We start from the raw sequence: 20,396 nt of genomic DNA on the forward strand, positions 1-20,396 counted from the left end.
GCCCTGGGCAAGCTTCAGGTCAGTGTGGCCCCCCACGTTAGCGGGTACTACGACAGTCGACCTCACAAACTCCGGGCTAAAGGGAGCCCCTAAGGTATCTGGGGCCCAGCCCCCAACACCTGCCCAGTGACCGATGGCCCGCTGCCTCCTGGGTGCGAAGCTCTCTAGGCACAGGAACTGGGGAGGGGGAGGCCCGCCCACCAGGCCCCGCTTCCGCCTTTGCAGGCGTAGTCTCCACGCCCTCGGAGGGAGCAGTTCTCTGGGCACCTGTGGGGCTGGGGCAGGGCAGGGCCCTGCTGACAGCTGGCGGGGAGCGGCCTGAGGGGTTAGGGTTGGGTGTCAGGTGGGAGCAGGGACACACAGCTGCCCTCAGAGGGCTGGACCAGGCACACTGGATGATGGCCGTGCTGGTCCCACCTGGATAGGGCATGGCACGTGTAGGGCTGGGCCTGTTTGAGACTTCCTACCCCCAAGAGTAGTCATGTCTCAGAGAAAAAGGGCTCTGTGGCCTAAAGGTAGGGAGCTCAGGACCTTCCTGCCCACCCACGCCGACCGGGGGCTGGGGGGGGGGCGGGTGGACACCCGTCCCAGTTGGGCAGGGGCCCCGCAGCAGGAGCAGCATACACAGATGCGCAGTAAAACAGGAGAGTTTTATGGTCCGAGTGGTGTGGAAGGACAACAAAAGGACATGAGTGTTGAGGGCCTCCCAGCTCGGCCTGCGCACGCCCGAGCTCAGGTGCAGGTGCAAAGCCGGTCGCTGTGCCTGGAAAGAGCTGCCCCCAGAGAGGCACGAGCGCCGCCTGCCCTCTGCGCATAGGTGCCCCGAGGGTCTGGGGACCGGCGGTCTGCAGCGCCGGCGCAGCCGAAGCGGAGGCCGCTGCATGCAGCGGGCCTGGGTGAGTGCGTGCGGCGGGCCGAGGGCAAGCAGGGGCCGGGCAGGCGACGGGAATAGCGCCCCACCCCTGCAAACAGCCTCACGGGCTTCCTCGGCCTCAGTCCCATCCCTGAGAAGCGCTGGGGGCCGGCTGCCCACAGAGCCTGCTGCGCCTCCCCGCAGGGCAGGCCCAGCGCCCCCAGCACACGCGGAGCGCCCTGCGGTCTGCGGCGGCCAGGCCTAGAGCTCCTCGTAATCGCCGCCCCCGCGGAGGTGGCCGCCCGGGGCCCCGCCCCCCAGGAAGGCCTCCAGCTCGTCGACCGCGGTCCTCTCTGTGCCCCGCCCCCGCCGCCGCCGCCGCTCCTCCCTGCCCTTGTCCTCCGCCTGGTCCCTGCTCTTCTTGCGCCTGCTCTTCTTCTTCGCGGCCTTCTCTTCCTCCTGGAGGGGGCGGGGGGTGCAGCGTCACCCGGGGTCTGGGAGAGCAGAGCCCGCCCTGGGGCCCACGCTGCCCAGGGGCACCCGGGAGGGCTCAGGGAGTGTGTGTACCTCTCGGCCCTTCTTCTTCTTTTTCTTCTCCTTCGAGGGAGGCTTGCCCTCTTTATCTGCACGGATAAGATGCAGCGTCAGCTCCCCGTGGACCAGAGGCCAGGCTCTCCCCGGGCCTCCTGGACTGGTGTGAGCCTGGGAGTGGGCGGGTCTAGCAGAGGCCCTGAGCCGGGGTCCCAGTGTGAGCACAGCCCAGAGTGAACACCCAGCACCTCAAGCCTCTGCCCTGGGTCTGGGTGGGGTCCTGGCTACAAAGGCAACAGGAGCCACTCGTGTGGACGGGCCGACACTTCAGCACCAGGACAGGCCCGGGAAGGTCCTTTCCTCTCCACTTTGGGGACGAGGTAGTTCCAGGACTGGCCCAGGTGACGCTGCTGGGCTCGAGCTGCCCAGGGTGGAGGCTGGGGATGGGGCAGGGAACCGTGGAGCTGGCCAGGGTCGTCATGGAGCACGGGGGCTCAGCAGCCAGGAGACCATGCCAGCTTTTTCCACGGAGGGCCACCAATGCAGGGCCGGACGGACTGAGGGTCCAGAAGAGCTCGCAGCAGTGCTCCCACACCGCCAAATGCCTCCTGTGTGGCCACTCGGTCAGATGCCTCAGCTGCCCATCCTTCCAGCCTGGTCCTGGCCTGAAAGCCTGGGATGTCGTCAGAACACAACTGGACCCCAAGCAGGACAGAGAAAGAAGGGACTGGGCTTCCGGCCCCGCGGGATGGCCTCGCTGCTTGCGCCCCTGAGCTCCTGACCTTGCTCCTGTGCTCTGGGGCCCCCAGGTTCAAGGGCACAGGTAAGGGGGTCAGAAACATGGCCCCTGGCTGGGACACAGTACAGGTCACCAGTGCCGACGCAGCTGGATGGGGAGGGAGGGCAGGCGCGTCGCCCGCAGCTACCTTCCTCGCTGCTCTCCTTGCGGCCTGTGTTCTCCAGCCCCAACCCGAAGAGATCCGAGTCGTTCTTCAGTCTGAAGGAGGGGGCAGGGGGTTTGGGGGGCGGGGGCGGCTGGACAGGGCCGGCTTCCTCATCCGTCCCGTCCGAGAGGTCCTCTCGCACCGGGAACTCACCCTGGAGAAAGAGCGGGCAGGTGGGCCGCCGAGCCCCACCCCAGTTCCCTGTCACGTGACTCCGTAAGGCGGCTCCTGCGCCGGCCCCGCCCCATGGGCTCACCCAGAGTGACGCCGAGGTCCCCCGCCACATCCTCCCCAGAACGGGGGCAGCCTGGGCCCGGCACACGCACCCCCCTGCGGGGAAGCCCTCCCGGCTCACCCAGGCTGCCCTGACTCACACCCCGCAAGACCTCCGCCGCGTTCTCGTGCCTTCCGTGCCTTTCCGTCATTCCCCACCCACCACTCGCCCTGGACTCGGAGGCAGCGTGGGTGCCAAGGTCGGTCCTCACCGCTCTCCGCTGAGCATCTGAGTCACTCTCAAAGTCAGGGTCGTCCATGACGAAGGACAGCATCTGGGCGGCAATAGGCCCCTCGGGGTCACTCTCTGATGACACCTGCTTGTCCTCCCCCTCCTCCAGCCCCGGAGAGGAGCCCTCGGTGCCGCCTGGCCAGTGGGGCTCTGTGGCCCTGGGAGCTGCGTCCTGGTGTGGCCTCGAGGCCTTCGTGGAGGAACTGCAGGACACACAGGAGGGTCAGGGAGCCTGAGGCTGCCCTCCCCCGCAGGACACCCCTTCCCTCCCACCCCCAACACACCGTTTGGTCCCTGGCTCAGAGCACTTCTGGGGGGCCAGGACGGTGGCCTCGAGGCGCCCCGCCGCCACCTCGTCTTCCTCCTCGCTGGACAGAGTGCTGTGCTCCTTGGGGATGGGGCCCGTGGGTGGCAGGGGCCTACTGGGCGGCTTATCTTCGAGGTCCACGTCGTCCTGGAAACCCGCCACCATTGGGTTCCCTCCTGGGGCCTCCCCATCACTGCAAAGGACAGGCAGGGCAGTCAGAGGTCACGAGTAGGGTACGGAGCGCCCGCCCTGATCTCCAGGCCCCTCTGTGCCGGGCAAGGGCCCTGACGGCGGGGTTGTCCACCCTTGCGCGGACGCAGCAAAGGGGGACCCACTTCGAGGGTGGCCTTGGGGCCTGTTCTGTGTAGGGGACCCACCACATTGCAGCAGAGCTGGGGCAGAGGTCGACAGGAGAGCAGGCGTGAGGTGGGCTGAGGAGAGGACAGGGATGCCCCCGTGCGGCGGGAAGCCACGGTGGGGCCTGCAGGGGGACACCTGAAACGGGTGCCCTCCCGTGGGGTGGTGGGGCCCAGGGTGATGAGGGGCTCAGTGATGCCGGGGCCCTCCCTTGGCAGGGGCACAGTGCTGGCTTCGGTCTGGTATTTTGCACTTTGGGACACGCAGTGACGGTGAAGGCGGAGCGGCAGGCCTCACTCAGGCTCAGCACCGGGAAGGGACTGTGCGCTGGGCCTCGAGCCTCTCCCGTGCGGCCCTGACCGGCCACCCCCGGGGGGAGAGGCTGACAGCGGCTCTTTGGCCCCGGGGTTCCTCCTTCCACCGGCCTGTGCTCTCAGGTGGCATCAGCCCAGGGAGGTCACTGACAGGAAGATGCCGCTGCTGACAGGCGGGTCACCGGCAGGTGTGAGGCTGCCCTCGCCTCAGCTCCTCAGGCCCAGCTCTGCTTTCGTCTCCAGCACCCAGATGGGGTGCCTGTCCCCTCCGCCCGCCCAGTGCCGGGAGGCCGCAGAGTCCACACCTGACGGGCCGAGGGCCGAGGCTGAGGACGGCAGCAGCTACCGCCTGCCTCCCAGGCCCTGCCCTTACCTGTCACTGTCCTGTGGGACCTTGGCTCCGACTTTCTTTTCATCCTTTGGGGGGGCTACGTCCTCCAGGAAGCTGCGGTCAAGACTGTCGTCGGGAACAAAGTCCTCCACATTCTGGACTCTTGCCGGGGCCTCTGAAGCTGGGGCCGGCTCTGTGGACAGCAGGCACCAACTCTGGCCCAGCGCCCAGCCCAGCCGCGTCCACCCCAGGCTGGGCCACGAGCAGGATGCTGTGCGGCTAGGCTGTGGGGCTGCCTGCCCAGCAGGAAGAAGGGGGACCCCATCCTGGCCGGCAAGGGCTCCCGGGGCCAGGGAGCCAGGGCCGCGCCCCACTTGGGATGCCTGTGCCCACCTCCCGAGGGCTGCTCTTGGGGCCTACCTGGGGGTGAAGGGGCCACCTCAGCCGCCTGCGAAGTCCCGAACAGCCTTGAGATGATGCCGCGCCGCGGGGGTGCGGCTGGGACCAGGGGGTGTGCAGGGGCTGGCGGCGCCTCCGAGGGGCAGGGGGGCCCCGGGCAAGCCGAGGGGGCCTGGAGGGGCGGCTGCGGAGCCGGCTGGGGTGTGCTGGGGCTGGAGCTCCCTGTGGACACTGCACTCAGAGGCACCACAGGAGACGGGGAGCCCGAGGACGGACTCTGCCCGTTGGTGGCCAGCGGGGACGCGTGGCCACGGCTGCGGGCCTCCATCATCTCGAGGAAGCTGCAGGCAAACAGGGCAAGGAGTGAGAAAGCCGCCTCCCCGCGTCTCTTCCTCTGAGGCCCCTCAGAGGCTGCTGCTGCTGTGCTGGTGGTGACGGGGTGTCCTCGCTCTCAGGCTCAGAGCCCCTACCTGCCTTTCCAGGAGGTTTCCCAGCGCAGGCTGGTGGCAGACACTGAAAGCACCCCCAAGGCGGGGGGTGACAGGTGCGAACACAAACACTGGCTGGGAGTCTCCTCCCGCGAGGGGAGGGGTGCGCGTGTGCGGGTGCGCGTGTGCCCACAGGCAGGCTTTGCTGTGCCCCCGCCCTATGCCCCCTGACCCTGTTTCTCGGACCCACCTACAGGGACAGGCTGCAACCCTCCCAGACAGGGAGGGGCCTAGACCCGGGTGGCCTGGGCCTGACCGTCCCACTGGCTGAGGACCCTGGTGTCACCTAGGCCTGTAGCAGGGCCCTCCTCCCGTGGGGTGGGCTTTCAAACAGAAGGTGTGGAATGGAGAGCCGGCCTGTGCTTGGGGGCCGGGGTCCCGGGGGGCTGGGGCGTCTGGGCCGGCCGCCCTCACCTCTAGGTTGGTATTTGGGTGAGGGGGTGGGTGGTGGGAAGAAGGACGGGCAAGGCACTGGGTCCTGGCGCAGGCTAGGAGCGGGATCCATCCCAGACCTCGTCCGGTCCCCCAGCTGCTCAGGGGAGGTCGCAGGGACACCATGTCCCACAGCCGAGCCCCCCCATGGCGCCGCCTTCTTCCAGTGCCCTGGTCCCGGGGGCTGGCTGGGGACGGGCGCTGGGGGGAGGCTACAGCTGCTACCTCCCCAGGGACCCTATGCTCGGTGACGCCGGGCACCCAAGCTCTCAGTCAGGGGACACCTTGCAGGAGCTGGTCAGCCCCAGGGTGGCGTCCACGGCGAGGCCAGCCTGGCAGCCGGAGCAGGAGAAATCCGCCCCCAGAATAACTCCTGCTGCCCCCGCTCTTGCTGTTCCAGGACCAGCAGCTGGATCTCTCTCTGGGAGACCCAAAGGTCCTTCCTCGAGTCCCTCTGGGGAAGCTGGGAGGTGTGAGGGTCCTGCCTGGGCCGCAGCCAGAGCCCGTGCTCCAGGCCGTGAGCACGGGTGGGGAAGCAGCCTGCTCCCCACCCCCCAGCCCCGACATTTGGATAATTCAACAAAACAAAGGAAGCACCTGTTTTTAGGGGTGGTTCAGGGTTAGGCCTTCCCCACGAGCTGTGGAAGGCAGACGGGCCTGCTACCTGCTCTGGGTGCCCCAAGACCCTGTGAGGGCAGAGGAGGGCCTGCCCGGGGGCTGCTCCCCACCCGCTCGGCCGTCCTGCTGGAAGTGCCAGGACAACGCCCCTTCCTCCACTATCAAGGACCAGGAGATTTGGTTCCCACCCCACACGCCTTCCCAAGGTCAAGGAGCTCTCTCCACTGGCATCAATCTCGGAAACATACATCAAAACAGGGACGGGGCCTCGGCTGGAAAAACGTCAGGGTGGCCGGTCTTGCTGGGGCCTGGGGTGGACACGTGGCCGGGTCAGCGGCTCCCCCTTTTGCATGCCAGGTGGCCGACAGGTGGGCCGGTCTGGACAGAGGCAGGCGGGGGCCGGGCAGCTAGAGCGCCTACAGCCGCACCAGGCCTGCACGCCGTGTTCCCTCCACCCCCGCAAGGCAGGCAGCTGTCTGGGGGCAGCAGCTGCAGAAGAACCTCCGTGAACTGACGGCCACACTGTGTGCCTGTCACACCTGGTGAAAGCAGGCCGGGCCCGAAGTGCTCAGTGGGCAGGGGGCGGCAGGGCCCTGGGGTGTCCTCAGGGCCGGGAGGAGCCCGGTATCTGCTTCCCAAGGAGGAGCCGAGGCCTGACAGCGCGGAGAGAGCCACCGTCGCCCCCTTCCCGTGGGGCCTGGACCACAGTCAAAGCTGAAATGACTCGATTTCTTTGAGCAACACAACTCCACGCGGACAGATCTACCCGGGTGGGTGGCACTCATGCTGCGGCCCCGCTAAGCGCACACCCGAGCTCAGAGGGAGGCCTGGCCCACAGGGCACACGTGTCACCTGCCCGCAGAGCCCTGCCTGCAGGGTCTAAACGCTGAGGGCAGCTGCGGCCGACATACATGTCGTAGTTCTGGTCCTCGGTCTCCTGCTGCACGGACAGCTCCTCCAGCGTGGCATCGATGTCCAGCTGGTTCGTCTCCAGCTGCCGCAGCAGCGTCTCTCTCTATGGAAAGGAAGCAGACACCTGAGCCGGGACCGTCGCTGCGATGAGCCACCCCTTCAGCCTGGCGCCCCTCTCGGCTGGCCCTTGATGGACAAAACCACCTCAAGCTGAGTGTCTGGAGCTGGGAGCCCGCACGGCCTCGCCCAGGGGGGCATGATGCCTGGCTGCTCTGCAGGGCTCCAGGGGCAGAGGTCGTGATGCGAGCGAACCGCCCAGAGAGACAGCGCCCTGTTCACACAAGGTACCCCAAAGTGTAAGAAGCCCCAACACTTGCTGAAAAACACACGCTTCCTGCCAGCCCCAGGCTCAGCATCAGCAGCAGCTTCCAGCTTCCATCCTGCCCGATGCCACCCCCCAACCCACACTGGGGGTGTTTTTCTGTGATTTGTGTACACGTTTTACTTGGACAGAAAGTTAAAGGGACTCCTACAGGCGACGTGGATCAACACCCAGGAAAGGGCAACCGGCACGTCTGCGAGGTCTGGACACCCTGAAAATGCCCGCTGCCCTGGCCTGCAGAGGCCTCGTCTCTTCAAAAGAAGGCGAGAGGAAAGGAAAGACAGCCGCTCGCCCGAGTAAGTTCTACATCCTTTTGGAGAAAGAACAGAAGCCACTGTGGCTGCAAGGGCCACGGGTCAATGCCCCAGTGACAAGCCGTGTGGGTGACACGCGTCCCCGCTCTGTGAAGAGCAGGGCAGTCACCTCTGGGGTCTCGCGCACGAAAGCCCATCACCCATCTGAAGTCAGATAGACCCTGAGCCAGGCCTGTCTGAAGAACTGTCACAGCCCAGCGCAGCCGCGGAAGAGTGACCACTACGTATGGGGTGGGCTGGGTGGGGCCCAGGACAGGGGGCCGGCGGGAGGTGCCGAAGAAGCCTGTTTCTGTGGTCTTGATGGGAATACTGTGGAAACATGAGGCTGCAATCGGGGCACGGGAACGCTCTGCGCTCTCTGCAAACCTACAACTGTTCCCAAATACGAGGGTCGATAACGCCAACAGCAAAGGGGGAGGAGGGCACAGTGGGGGGAGGAGGGCACAGGAGGGGGAGGAGGGCACAGTGGGGGGAGGAGGGCAGGGGCTTCTAGGGCCCATCCCGGCACCTGTCGCCAGAGAGGGCCCAGGTCCACAGCGGGGACACAGTGGCACGGCCACAGGGAGGATCCGAGGCGTCCTGATCTGGGTGCCGGGGCCAAGTGCACCTTCACGGGGAGGACGGACACACAAGGGCCCCAGCAGGGGTCAGCGCAGAGGGTCGCAGCTCCCGGGGAGAACGTGTAAGGGACACCCATGTTCTCCCGCAGCTGGGTCCGTGGTTCCAGAAAGGCCGAGGTCCCAGACCACCAGGCAAGGGGAGGGGACAGGGTGGGCCATCACGGGGCCGCCAGCACCCGCACACGGCATCCTGATGGCCTCGCTCCAACCAAGCCATCAAGCTGCCCGCCCGCTCGGGCCCCATCCCTGCGCCACAGCGGCCCTGGCAGATCCAAGCCCCGCCCCCTGCACCCTGCCGGCAGGGCTCACCTGAAGCTGCAGGAATGGGATATTGAAGAACCTGTGCAGGTACTTGAGACCGAAGCTGTTCTTCATGGAGGACTCGGCGTAGCGGAAGTAAGATGACCCCGGGGGCCTGTCAGGAAAAGCACGGAGATGTGGGAGACGGCGGGGGCAGCGGGCCACCCTTGGCGCCAGCACCCCCTTGCAGGGCTGAGTCGCCTCCTGTGGGTGACGGGCTCATAGTCCCCAGGCGGAGACCTGAGGTTCAGAGGGCTCTGCTTAGCTGGGCGCCCACCAGGGGATGCCTGGACCAGGAAGGTGCTGCCTGCCTGCCCCGGCAGGACCTCGATGCACCATCCCCAGCGCCTGGCCCCGGCCTCAGCGATAGAGGGAGGCCGCCCCCACCTGGCACCTGGGACTGCTCGGTGCCAGGAAGCCAGGTGCCCACCCTCGGTCCTGCCCACCCACACCCCACCCTCCAGGTGTGCGTCCCCATCCTGGAGGGGCAGGGTACAGGCCAGGCGGGGCAGGGAAGCCGGGGGAGCTGGAGCACCTGGGGACCCGGGGCCGTGCAGCTGGGTGGGCGGCCAGGGCTCGAGGCAGGGGAGGGCGCAAGCAGGAGCGTCCCAGGCGGACAGGCCGACCCGCAGCAGCCGCACCTGCGAGCTGGCACCCACCTGTCCAGGTTGTCGATGAAGTCTCGCACGTCGTCGGGCAGGATGACGCGGTGCTCGCCCATGTCGCGGTAGTTCCCCAGCACGCACACAGGCACGTGCGTTGGCACTTTGGGAAGCTCCCGGAGAATGTAGTTGAAGGTCCTTGGGAGGCGCATGTGGGGAGAGATCCGCCTTAGCTTCCGCCCCCCGGGAAAAGCGTGGCTGAATGGCCAGCGAGCACACTGCTCACAGGCCAGCGCCCTTACCACTGCTTGGTGATGTCGAACATCATGACCACCCCGTTGCAGTTCTTGTACACGTCCAGGAACTCAGCATCCAGGGCCATCTCGGACTCCGCCTAGGGATGGGGGAATCGGGCCTCAGAGACGGTGCCCCAGGCCAGGTCCCACAGATGAGCACCCACCATCTCCTGGGAAAGGCTGAACAGGACTTTTACAACTGAAAAGACAATGGCTATTTTCATTTTGGGAAAAAAAAACGTAGACGCAAGGTTATCTGGAATGGAGGCCACATCGTGCCTGCCCTCAACTGAGGGTCTCCCGCATCGGCTGTCGGCAGCGTCCTGACCTTGGGGCTCACGGACGCTCCACCGCTGGGACAACTGAGCTGAAGAAATGCGTCACAGACCTGAGGATGCATGTCCCAGAGAACCTTCCAGAGCACACACACCAGGGAGGCTGCAGTGCTGGGGGCGGTAGCAACATGCCCACGAAGACCACACAGACCTGGGCCAGGCGGTCACTGAATCTTCCTATCCTAAAAGGGAATCCTAAAGGCTGCCCGCTGTCAGGAGGCCGTCTACGGACAGGAGGACCCGGAGCGAAGGGCTCTTGGAAGCCATCAGAAAGCTCTGCAGACCGGAAGGAGTGCTAGCTGGCCCCTGACTTCTTTGTGTCGAGGTGGCGGCCGTGGTGAGAGCCCTCTCGGAGCTACAATCACGCCCACGTGTGCCCAGAGCCACACCTGAAGGTATGCCTATGCTTTTAATGGCCGAGGCCTTTGTAACACGGATATAAAATTTGGCCACTTCACCTAAATTCCTCTCAGGTCACCCCAACTCTGAGTAGGGTCTGGCAGGCATCCCTGACACAGAGCAGCAGCTCAGGTGACCCCAACCACCCCTACGTGACCAAGGGCAGCACGGGAGTGGCCACTGAGTCCACCTGAATCCACCAGCACAGATGGAGTCCTCAGGAGGGCCAGGCAGGAGGCAGAGGGGCCTGAAGAACAGATGCCTGCTCACAACCCCCCACCCGAAATAGTGGGCCACGTGGGAACAGACGCAGCTCACCTCCTGGGGGTCATTCTCCATCTTCAAGGCATCACCTCGCTTCTTGCATTTTCCTTAAGAAAAGACACAAAGTCATGGGGTGGAAATGCTGGGCCCAAGGATGGCCTGAGCGGGTAGCAGCCCCTCCTTGCGTCCCACTGCCCCCCATGCCCCTGCCCCCACCTCCAGTAGGTGCCTTATGGGCTGGGGTCGGAGCCCCCGGGACCCTAGGGTAGGACACGGCCAGGACCCCAGGGAGGCCACGGAGGCTCCCTGAGCTGGTGCTGAGGGTGGACAAGCTGGGCTTGGGGCCAGGAAGCCGTGGAACCACCTGAGCAGTAAGAGCTCCCATGCCCAACCTCCCTTCCCTCCACCTCAGACATTTCTGACAGGGGAGGAAGGACCACTCGTCACCCTAGGGTCCCGGGGCCCTCAGTCTCAGAGCAGCGGGCTGGGCGAAACCAACAAACTGGGGTTTGTTCATTCGAAGGCCGCCCCCTGCCTCTTCCACAGCCGCTCCCAGAACCTCTCACCACCCTCTGATCCCGTCTCTGGAGGTGCCCCCAGCTCAAGACGCTGGCCACCTCGCGCCCTCCCAGTGGATGCCTGGGGCCACAGGGTCGAGGCCCGAGTGCCACGACTGCCGACAGGTGTGGCCAAAGCCCAGGATGTGCCACCACCGCCCAGCTGCGAGCAGAGCGGAACCTGGGCCAGTGATCCTGGGAGGAGGGCCGGGCAGCCAGAGTTATGCCGCGCCCGCTCCCACCATGAGGGGCACCATCTCTCAGCCGCTGCCACCCCCCTCCAACTCGAGGCCCTTTGCTGCTGTGGACGAGCCTCGGACCGTGTCCAACAGGGGACCAGTTAGGGTGGTAGAGAAGGCACTTTCCCTTCCCACTCTGAAGATTCCCACCCGAGGGGGACCAGATGACGGAGCGCTCATACGGAATGCTGCCCCTGCCCCTGGCTGCCAGCACATGAGCAAGCCTCCTCTCCACACTGCAAGGAGCTCTGTGGTGAACAGCCACCCAGGGAACTGTGGCCAGCCCATCACTGCCTTTCCACGGGCGGGAAGTGGGGTGCTCGAAGGTTCCCAGAACAGGGCAGTGCCTGCCTCTGTACCATGAGGCCGTTCCCCCCACTGAAGACACGACATGCTGCTGCATGGAAGGGGTCCCGTCGCCAAAGACAGAGTCCATTCTGGACATGGGCATCCCGTCCCGAATGAGTGCAGACCCAGAGAGTTGGAGCCAGGCACGAGGGGGCAGGGGTGCGGGATGTGCTGGGGCACGGAGGGCAGCCTGGCCCGAGCGACGGCTCCCCCTCACATCCGGATGGCGGCTGGGCTGCAAGGGGCTGCTTTGTAGTGCTACCCGGCCACACGCACACAGGACGCAGTGTAAGCACAGTTTGGAGCACGAGGCCCCTCCAGGCCCTGTGGGGTTTAAAGCATCCTGGGGGCAGTAGCCCCAGCGTGGCGCTCGGGCTCAGGGCAGCAGCATCCTCACCCGGCTCGATGGGTCCTCGGAACCCAAACCCACCTCCAAAGAACGTGGTGTAGGAGAGAGCGCGTGTCCTGCACCAGAAATCACAAGCTCGTAGAAGACAACGTCCCTTTGTCCCTGAAGGACGGGAGGAGCTATAGCAGGCCTGCGGGGTCCGAGGCCAGGCCTGGGGGTCGGAGGTCAAACCTGCGAGGTCAGACCATGGTGTGCACAGGGCACCGGCCCCAGGGAGGAACACGAGCATCACAGAGGAGGGGCCTATGGCCTGGGTGCAAGGAGGAAATGAATGAGATGAAACACTGGGGGCGAACATGCCCACGCCCCCCACCCCGGCCCGCCTGGTGCACACAGGCACAGCCATTTGGGGTCTGTGTGCGTGCTGATGTCCCTGAAAGCTCAAGCCACTTCAGAAGCCAAGGACCCTTGGCTCTGGGCACAGGGGCAGGAACAAGTGGGCTGCCACACCCACGGTGCTGCAGGAAGGGCTCCCTGAACAGTCCCACAGAGCCTCTGGGTGTGGTCCGTGTCTGCCCTCCATGGCCACGTGCTCAGTTCAAGCGGGTGGAACAGGTGTTTCAAGAGCAAAGACCACGGTGCCCCGACTGGTCAGCACCGGGCGCTCCATCGTGGACCACACACCCGGAGCCCGATGGCACGGTCAGCACAGAGCCAGGCCTCCGATGGCCCCTGTGCCCAGGAGCCAGAGTCAAGGGACCGAGGTGCCAGGAGGCAGCAGAGGAGGGGCCGCCAGCGAGGGAGAGAGGACAGCTGTTCTCCTCCACGGCACAAGAAGAGCTTGAAAGAGAAAAGCACGCTCATAGAAGGAGCTGACTTACCCTTGTCAACTACATCCCAGACTTCAACTTTCACGATATCATCAGTGGCTAAAATAGGGGGAAAACAGTAAGATCAGCAGCCAGTGTGAACTTCCGGTTTCAAAGATGGGCCGCTTTCAGGGGCCGTGCGGATGTCACTGTCCCCACTCGGCGCCTCCCCAAGGGCCCCTGCTCCCGCCCAGGCTGGCGGGTGCTGTGCCCAGGACACCCCCTCCCTGGAAGGCAGGGAACAATCTGGATACCTCCTCAGCTGACATGACCCCGTGTCCCGAAGGGTCCCTGGGGCGGGCTCGTGCCCAGCCGGAACTCAGGGCCCCGCAGGCCCCCCGGCTTCTGCGGGAAGGCCCAGTTCCAGGGATTCTGCCCCTGCTCCTTGGCAGAGGTCTCTGCTCTGCTGCGTGCGGGGGGCCAGGGGAGCAGGCTCTGGGATTGGCCAGTCTGGCGTCAGGGCCTGTGCACATGCCCGGGCCATCAGCGGGTCCACCCACCACCCCAGGGATTCCGTGGGGAAAGGGGAGAGGTGGGGAATTGCCGGGCACCTGCCACCAAGCTGCAGGGCACAAGAAGTGCGCTGTCCCTGCCAACTTCACCCCAAACCGGGAAGGGGTGCCCTAGGGGGTGAGGCTTTCCTGTGCAGCTGGCGGGCAGGGCAACACTGAGTCCACACAGCTGTCCTACGTCACGGCCTGGCCGTCCCTAGGAGGGAGTCAGAACTTCTACAAAGGCCCGTGTGTCCTGCTGTTGGCCCGCTGGATGTTTCTTTCAATGAAAAGGAATGTTTAAAATGGCTCAAAGGTCTTTTGCTTTCTGGCTCCTGAGCACGCAGAGTGGATTCTCTCCCTCCCAGCAGGGCGCCCCGTGGTCGCTGTCCCCCAGGAGCGGAGTGGAGGTGCCTGCCATTCTGGCTACGGCCTGGTGGCCGCCAGGTGTGTCCTGCCCATCAGGCAGTCTTGCCAACAAACCCCCTCCCAGGACCCTGTGGGGACTGGCACTTCACAACTGCCGCCAAGAGCTGAGCTCCAAGGCCCAAAGGGCCTCTGTCTGCTGGGGCCCAGCACGCGCTGTGGCCGGGATGGTCCCTGCCCAGAGGCTCTGCCCCTGGGACGTCCGAAGGTCCAGGCCTCTGGCCCCGCTCCCCAAGTGGACCGAGTCTCCTGCGGGACAGGGGACTTCAGGGCAACCCCAAAGAGGCTTTGATGAGCCCCCAAGTTCATGCGTGTGCGGTGTTCCTGTGACGACCCCAGGCTGGGGGAGGGCGACGGGAGGAAAACCCCTACCCAGCAGGCCGGTGCCCGCCCAGACCCCTGGAAGCCCCCCACCCCCACACCCGCTGCCCTCACTTTTGTAGCTCCAGTGGATGCTGGTGACCTGGATCTCCTGTGTGGGGATGTACTCCTCCACGAACTTCTTGCCCTGCAGCCGGTGCCACAAGGCTGTCTTGCCCGTGTTCCTGTCCCCTCGGATCACGATCTTCACTGCGGGGGAGAAAGCACAGATCAGGCAAACAGTCAAGGCAAAGGCAAACTTTCACTCCACCGAGAGAGTCCATGCACGGCTTCTTGTGCACGTGTGGCTGGCGAGCCAGGAGAGCTGAGTGAGGTGGGCTGGCCGGGAGCCCCCGGAGGGACAAGGCCATGGGCACACGTTTGCTCACTCGGGGAACTGGCAGCCCTGCTCTCCCCCAGGCCCCCGATGGACTTCCTCCGGGGCAGGTGGTCGACCTCGGGACTCTGCACTTGGGAACGCAGTGGTCCAGAGCCGGGTGCCCGTGGGGCAGGTTGGGGAAGGCTGTGCTCACCTCTGCAGGCCCCACGATTCCCACGTCTGCTCTTACCCTACTTTCCCAGAGCCCTGGCATCTTCGGTGCAGGATTCTGCAGGACGCAGGGCTCCTCAAGACCACATTTGGGATGACAACAGGAAGCCTGGATTCTACTCTGCTTGCTCAGCCAGTGTTTAGGAGTGTGGATGTGGAGGCCTGGGGGCAGCGTCTCCCCCACCGGCACCGAGCACCTGGCAGGGCCGGCGTGGACTCTGTGTTTCTCACCCCGTCATCCTCTAGGGCGCCGTCTTCTAAGTTTTCAATGTACTGGCACAAAGTCATCCATGACATTTTATGTTCTAGACTTCATGGTTGCTGCTGTGTACTCTTCATCCTCCCGGATATTTGTTTTGTCTTTTTAATTAATCTTCCCAGGGGCTCGTCTACTTGACCAGTCACGTACACACACCCTGTGTGTTTTGTTGGACGCCTCCAGTGATCCTTCTTAAAACCCACTTGCTTCTGCTTTTTTCTTTGTCATTTACTTCTTCTTACTTTCTTGAGGTTTATCCTGTTCTTTTCCTGGGTTTTCACATTGTATTCTCAGGTCCATGACCACCACAAGTGTGTGGGCTGTTCATTATCACTGGATTACAAATACTTCTTTGACCCATAAATTACTTAGAAATATTTTTAAGTTTCCCCCCCAAAGTTGTACTTTTTTGTTATTCCTATCCAGTTTTACTCACTGTGGCCCCAGAATGTGGTTTTTATGGTACATATTCTTGGATGTCTGTTCGGACTGCCGGTTTTAGGAACGCTCCTTGGTTTGAGCGGGGCTGCGTGCAGACGCCTGCTCTTTGCTGAGTCTTCCTCTCACCCGGCCGGGTGTCTGACCTGCACCCAGTGTGAGTCCCCACAGCTCCAGCACGAGGACCCCACGGGTGCAGCTTCCTTGTGGCTGATACTGACCCACTGCTTGGTTCCACAAACCTGCTTTCAGCCTTTCTATGCCATCATGTGTTGGACGTGTCTCTTACACATCACAGAGCCAGAAAGAAATCAAGTCATAGTCTTTCTTTCACTGGTGCGTCTGCCTGCCAACAGAGGCGGGTAACCCCCTCCGCCACGTGCGATCATTTCCAGTCACTGCCGGGGTTCCCTCCCCTCTTTTCTTCCTTCTTTCCTGTTGGGCGAGGTTTTTTTTTTTTTTATTCCTCTTTTGCCTGGTATTTATTTGGAAGATTTGAGATCTATTTCTATTCTTAACTTTTTAACACACACCTTTGCTGCAGTAAAGTCTGAAGTTAATACATGTCCTCGGCTCCCACGTAAACACAGCTCTGGTCAGCGCCATCGTGGGTTACACGCTGATTGCTAGTGTTCTGGCTTCCCCTTCTGCGCTACCCACGGTAGTCACGATGCTCGTTCACCCATTTCCGTGCTGACCTGTGCCTTGCACACCTCCTCCATCTCCCGAGCTCCCCCTCCATCTGTCTGGAGGACCTCCTCCGGGATTTATTTCAGCAGGAACCTTCGCACAGAAACTGTCCAATTACACTGGAGAGGGGTTTAATCGCACTCACTTACTTGGTGCAGATTTCTAGGCCAACCAGGATTTCTCCACAGGAACATCTCCACCACCATCACCATCAGCGTGTTGTCAGGCTCTCGGCTGTCCCTCTGCTTGCCCTGGTCGCTTCTACAATTTTCCTCTTTGATTTTGCTGTCCTGAAATTCCCATGATGTGTCCAACTCTGGGAGTTTGAAAGCCCTGGCCCTGGGTTTCTTGGAGTTTCATGTACTCTGGGAACTCCAGAAAGCCCTAGCCTGCACTTCTGCAGTAACTGCCTCTTCTCCATCCCTGCTATTCTTTCCTTCTGAGACTCAGATCACATGTGTATGGGCATCGCTCAGTTCTGGGCCCGCACCTCCCTGCCAGGTGCCACCTCCACCTTCAGCTATTGTGCTGCTTCGCCTGCCTGCCGGCTCTTTGTTTTCGTGACCTGCTCCTTCATTTCTGGAGGGTCTCTTTGGTTCTTTTTTCAAACACGGCTTGTCTGTCCAGAGTCTTGATATAATCTTAGAACTGTTTCCTTCTTTTACATCTTTACCAATTTTAACATATATTGATATTTGCTTTCTACTCTGTTTTGAGAATGAAAAGTCTTAATTTTCTCTCTCTTCAACTGAAATCCTTTTAAAATTTGAAATTTACTCTTCAAAAAAGTTAATTAGAAGAAACCATATAACGTCAGAAATAAATAAAATGATCTGCTTTCATCCATTAAAAAAAGGAATTGGCCTCTACTTTTAAATTAAAAAGTCAAATCAATCTCAGAACCTTAGACACCGGCTCAGATAAGCTAAATAAGTGATTCACTGAAAAACCTTTAATTAAGATTGACCCAAGAAGTGATGCGGAGCCCTTTACTTAAGAAGCATGTGGCATGCCAGACGTTTTACTTAACAGAATAACTCTCTGTTCTATTCTACGTCTTTCTTTTATTCTAAGTAAAGATACAACGCAGAAGACACAGGGATCTACTCCAGGACCCAAGAATCTCTCCTACTCCCTGGTTCAACAGTGATTCACTCACTGCCACACATTTCCTGCAAGATAGGGAATCTTTTTTTTGTATTTTCATACAACAAAAAAAAGTATGGTTTATCTTGGATGCAAATGATGCAATCAATCACTCTGCAGGAGGCACAACTGAAATCCAACGATGCCCTTTCTCCGTACCACCAGCAGGGATCACTAGACAGACGCCCAGCTGGCCACCTCCTCCTGGGCAGCCCCTCACCCCCACCGCAGCAGTGGCTCCTCTGCTCAGAGCCCTCTAAGGTGTCCCGTTCACAGAGTGCCCAGGATGGTGTGAGGGCCGCACTTCCGCGGCTTGGCCCCCCGTGCTTCTCTCCTGATCTCGCTCCGCTGTGACCCCCTTGGCCCTTCTCCACGAAGCCCGCTCTGACCTTCTACTTAAAGTCCCAACCCCAGCCCCAACCCTGCTCCATTCCTCCACCCTTCAGATGGGTTATATGGTTACCTCCTCGTCGTGTTTAGTGCCCACAGTCTGCCTTTCTACCCCCACTAGAATGGAAGCTCCACAAGGCAGAGACTGCCGTCTGGATTTTCACTGATCTACGCTTAGTAAATATTTGCTAAGTAAGTGAACGCTAGGGAAAGAAAACCTATAAATGAAAACGTGGCAGATCACGGGCACCAAAGGCTCGGGAATTTGCAAATCGGCCCTGCTGGGGCAGGTCAAATAGTTTGCCAAACACAGCTGTTTATTTCTGAAAGAAAAAGCTCTCTTACCCAGAAACCAACCTTTCAAAGGTTTCCTGGCAAGGAAGTGTTTAACTCCATTTTAAGTTCTAGCACTGAAATCCGACTGGCCAGGACTCTGGCTGTCCCAACGTCTGGAGGCTTTCTCAGTAAGGAATGCAGCCTGGAGCAAGGGCAGTCTGGACGAAATGCACAAGACCGGTGCTTCCTCACTGGACCCAACACAGGTAACATCCTTCCACTTTACACGCGAATGACTTCCAAACCATGGACAATGTCCAATGTCTCATTTGGGTTTTGATTCTAAACGGGATGTGTATGTTGGGACTCCGCATGGGTGTCACTTCTCATCGTCACAGCAATTTAAAAGAAAATGACTTATCTGCCCCAGGAGGACGAGGTTCTGTAAGAGACAGTCATCAACTCTTACCCATAAAAGTCCTGAGTCTAGAACTATCATATTGCTGGTTTGCTCCCCTAAGTAAGATGTTTTGGGAAATAAATATTAGAAATGTTCTATTCTACTGACTAATAAAAAAATTTTAAAGTTTCAAAATTGCAGTATTAGCCAACTACAGGGGCAGCATCACCCCGAAATGTCCTGTGGGCACAGCACCCCGTTTCTCTCAACTGCACCGCCTTTCATGCATCTTGTTCCGGATCAGAATCTGCCCCCCCCCCTCCCCAGTTCCCGAGGCGGGTCTCTTCTCTGGAAGGACTCCAATGTCCTTTCTACTTTTTACTCCCGCCCACCCAGGACCAGGGGGTGTGCCCACCAGGGAGTGCTTTTCCAAAGGTGAACATTTTTCAGGTCCAGTTTCCAAAGGACTAAGATTAAGTTTTAAAAAATAATACCATAAATAATAAAATTAAATAAGGGAACCAAAGGTGGATTGTAAGACTTGTGTAAATAAGTATTTTGACTTACTATTCTCTTCTTGGAATGTGAGAGAAATACACACAAAATTGGGTAAAATACATGCAAAACGATCCCTCTTTTAAACCCAAAGTCTTTCCAATCAGTTTCTTAATATGGTACATTGTTACTGAAATATGGGTCATCACAGAGACTGAAAGTAGCAAAGGGAGGAATGTCCAGTATCTTGTAGCAATATATGGAAATACTTAAAGAGGGAAACAAAAGCAGGGAACAACATTAAAAAATCTTTAAATACTGCTAGCAAAAAGCGAGCAAGATGGAAAAACTTTAAAGAGGTCAAGAGGACGGTCAGCCTCTAGGAGATACACAATTTACATAATTTATAACTGAGGACTGGAAACGACCTGGGCTTTCAGGGTATCTGGTAAATAACTCCTCTTTCCCGTAGGAGAAAAGAAATCTCTACAATAACAAGTAAGAGCCTGTGCCTTCTGGAGCTTTTCTAAATATATCCCTTACAAATGCTTCTTAAAAAAAAAGGGGGGGGGGAGGCAAGAACGTGCGGCGTAGCTGACACTCCGTCTTCAAACGGGGTTCGAAGTCTACAAAGAAAAATCCCATAGCTCCAACTACCAAAGCCAGCGGAGTCCTCCGCTCTCTTCTCTTGCGGGTGACCCCACGGTTCATGGATGGAGAGCTCCACCCCGCCCTTTAAAAAGCGTCATACACCACAGACTCTCCCCACATTATGTAAGAATTCCTCTTAGACGAGGTCACCTGGGCCAATGAGGGTACCGGAGACGCACCAGGAACCGCCTAGACCAATTTCACTCGAATGTCCCATCGTGCCAGCATTCCTCGGGAATGACCCACAGGTCAGAGGGGAGCGCCGCGGGCCGAGGAGCCCACCTTCTGGCTCTGGGGTCCTCTAGGACCTCCTCTCCGGCCCGCATCACCTCCCAACTCCAAGGGAACGCCCCTGGGGCACCCGCAACGTGCCCGGCACAGGTAAGGGCTCAGCTCACCTGCACACAGACGGCGAGGCCCTCGGAGCGCGACGGGCCCCCCAGCGCTTCCCGGGCGAGGCCCGCCTCGGTTACCACAAGTCCCGGACGGCGCGGCCGGGGCCTGCGGACCCCGCGGGACGGCGCCCGCTGCACCCGTGCCCCCACTTTCCACGTGCCCCCGCAGGAACCCCACGTCGGGCCACACTCACTGTTGTACTGCACCCCCTTGGCGAAGCGCCTCTGCAGCGCCTGGTTCATGGACTGCAGCCCAGCCGGGATGTTCTTGTCGCGGCCCGGAGCCTGCTCCGACCCCACCAGCTTCTTGAGCGCGGAAAACATCTTCCCGCTCCCACGTCCGAGCCCGGCGTAGCTCCCGAGTTCAGCGGCAGCGGCGGCGGCGGCGCGGCGCGGATCGCACCATGTCCCGGGCCCCGGCGACCGGGCGCCTGCCTCGAGGGCGGCTCAGGGGCTCAGCCGCGGAGGATCAGCTTCGGCCCCCGCGGACCCCGGCGCGGCCGCTCTGCGCTCGTCAGCGCCGCCATCTTGGCGCCGGCTCGGTGGGGCGCGCGGGTACGGGGC

The 20,396-nt window shown here is 61.2% G+C and overlaps 1 protein-coding gene across 1 annotated transcript; it reads right to left on the minus strand.

The window, feature by feature from the left end:
• Positions 1-631: 631 nt before the first annotated feature.
• RABL6 (RAB, member RAS oncogene family like 6) lies at positions 632-20,389 on the minus strand. Its single transcript, XM_082617200.1, has 15 exons — positions 20,027-20,389; positions 14,218-14,352; positions 12,878-12,925; positions 10,558-10,610; positions 9,512-9,603; positions 9,267-9,407; positions 8,617-8,722; positions 6,991-7,094; positions 4,563-4,882; positions 4,185-4,335; positions 3,118-3,333; positions 2,814-3,036; positions 2,311-2,482; positions 1,421-1,476; positions 632-1,312 (listed from the first exon to the last, which is right to left on the minus strand). The coding sequence occupies exons 1-15, from the start codon at positions 20,154-20,156 to the stop codon at positions 1,115-1,117; spliced, it is 2,145 nt and encodes a 714-aa protein (XP_082473326.1). The 5' UTR covers positions 20,157-20,389; the 3' UTR covers positions 632-1,114.
• Positions 20,390-20,396: the final 7 nt, after the last annotated feature.

This window comes from Mesoplodon mirus (genome assembly GCF_964341445.2).
Source record: "Mesoplodon mirus genome assembly, chromosome: 1".
Classification (NCBI taxonomy): Eukaryota; Metazoa; Chordata; class Mammalia; order Artiodactyla; family Ziphiidae; genus Mesoplodon; species Mesoplodon mirus.

Excerpts from the sequence above, each read along its gene's own strand:
- RABL6 (XM_082617200.1), bottom strand. The coding sequence starts at position 20,156 with ATGTTTTCCGCGCTCAAGAAGCTGGTGGGGTCGGAGCAGGCTCCGGGC. Across the intron at positions 12,926-14,217 it reads CATCCACTGGAGCTACAAAA|CCACTGATGATATCGTGAAA; the intron begins GTGAGGGCAGCG and ends CCCCTATTTTAG. Across the intron at positions 1,477-2,310 it reads CAAGGAGAGCAGCGAGGAAG|ATAAAGAGGGCAAGCCTCCC; the intron begins GTAGCTGCGGGC and ends TTATCCGTGCAG.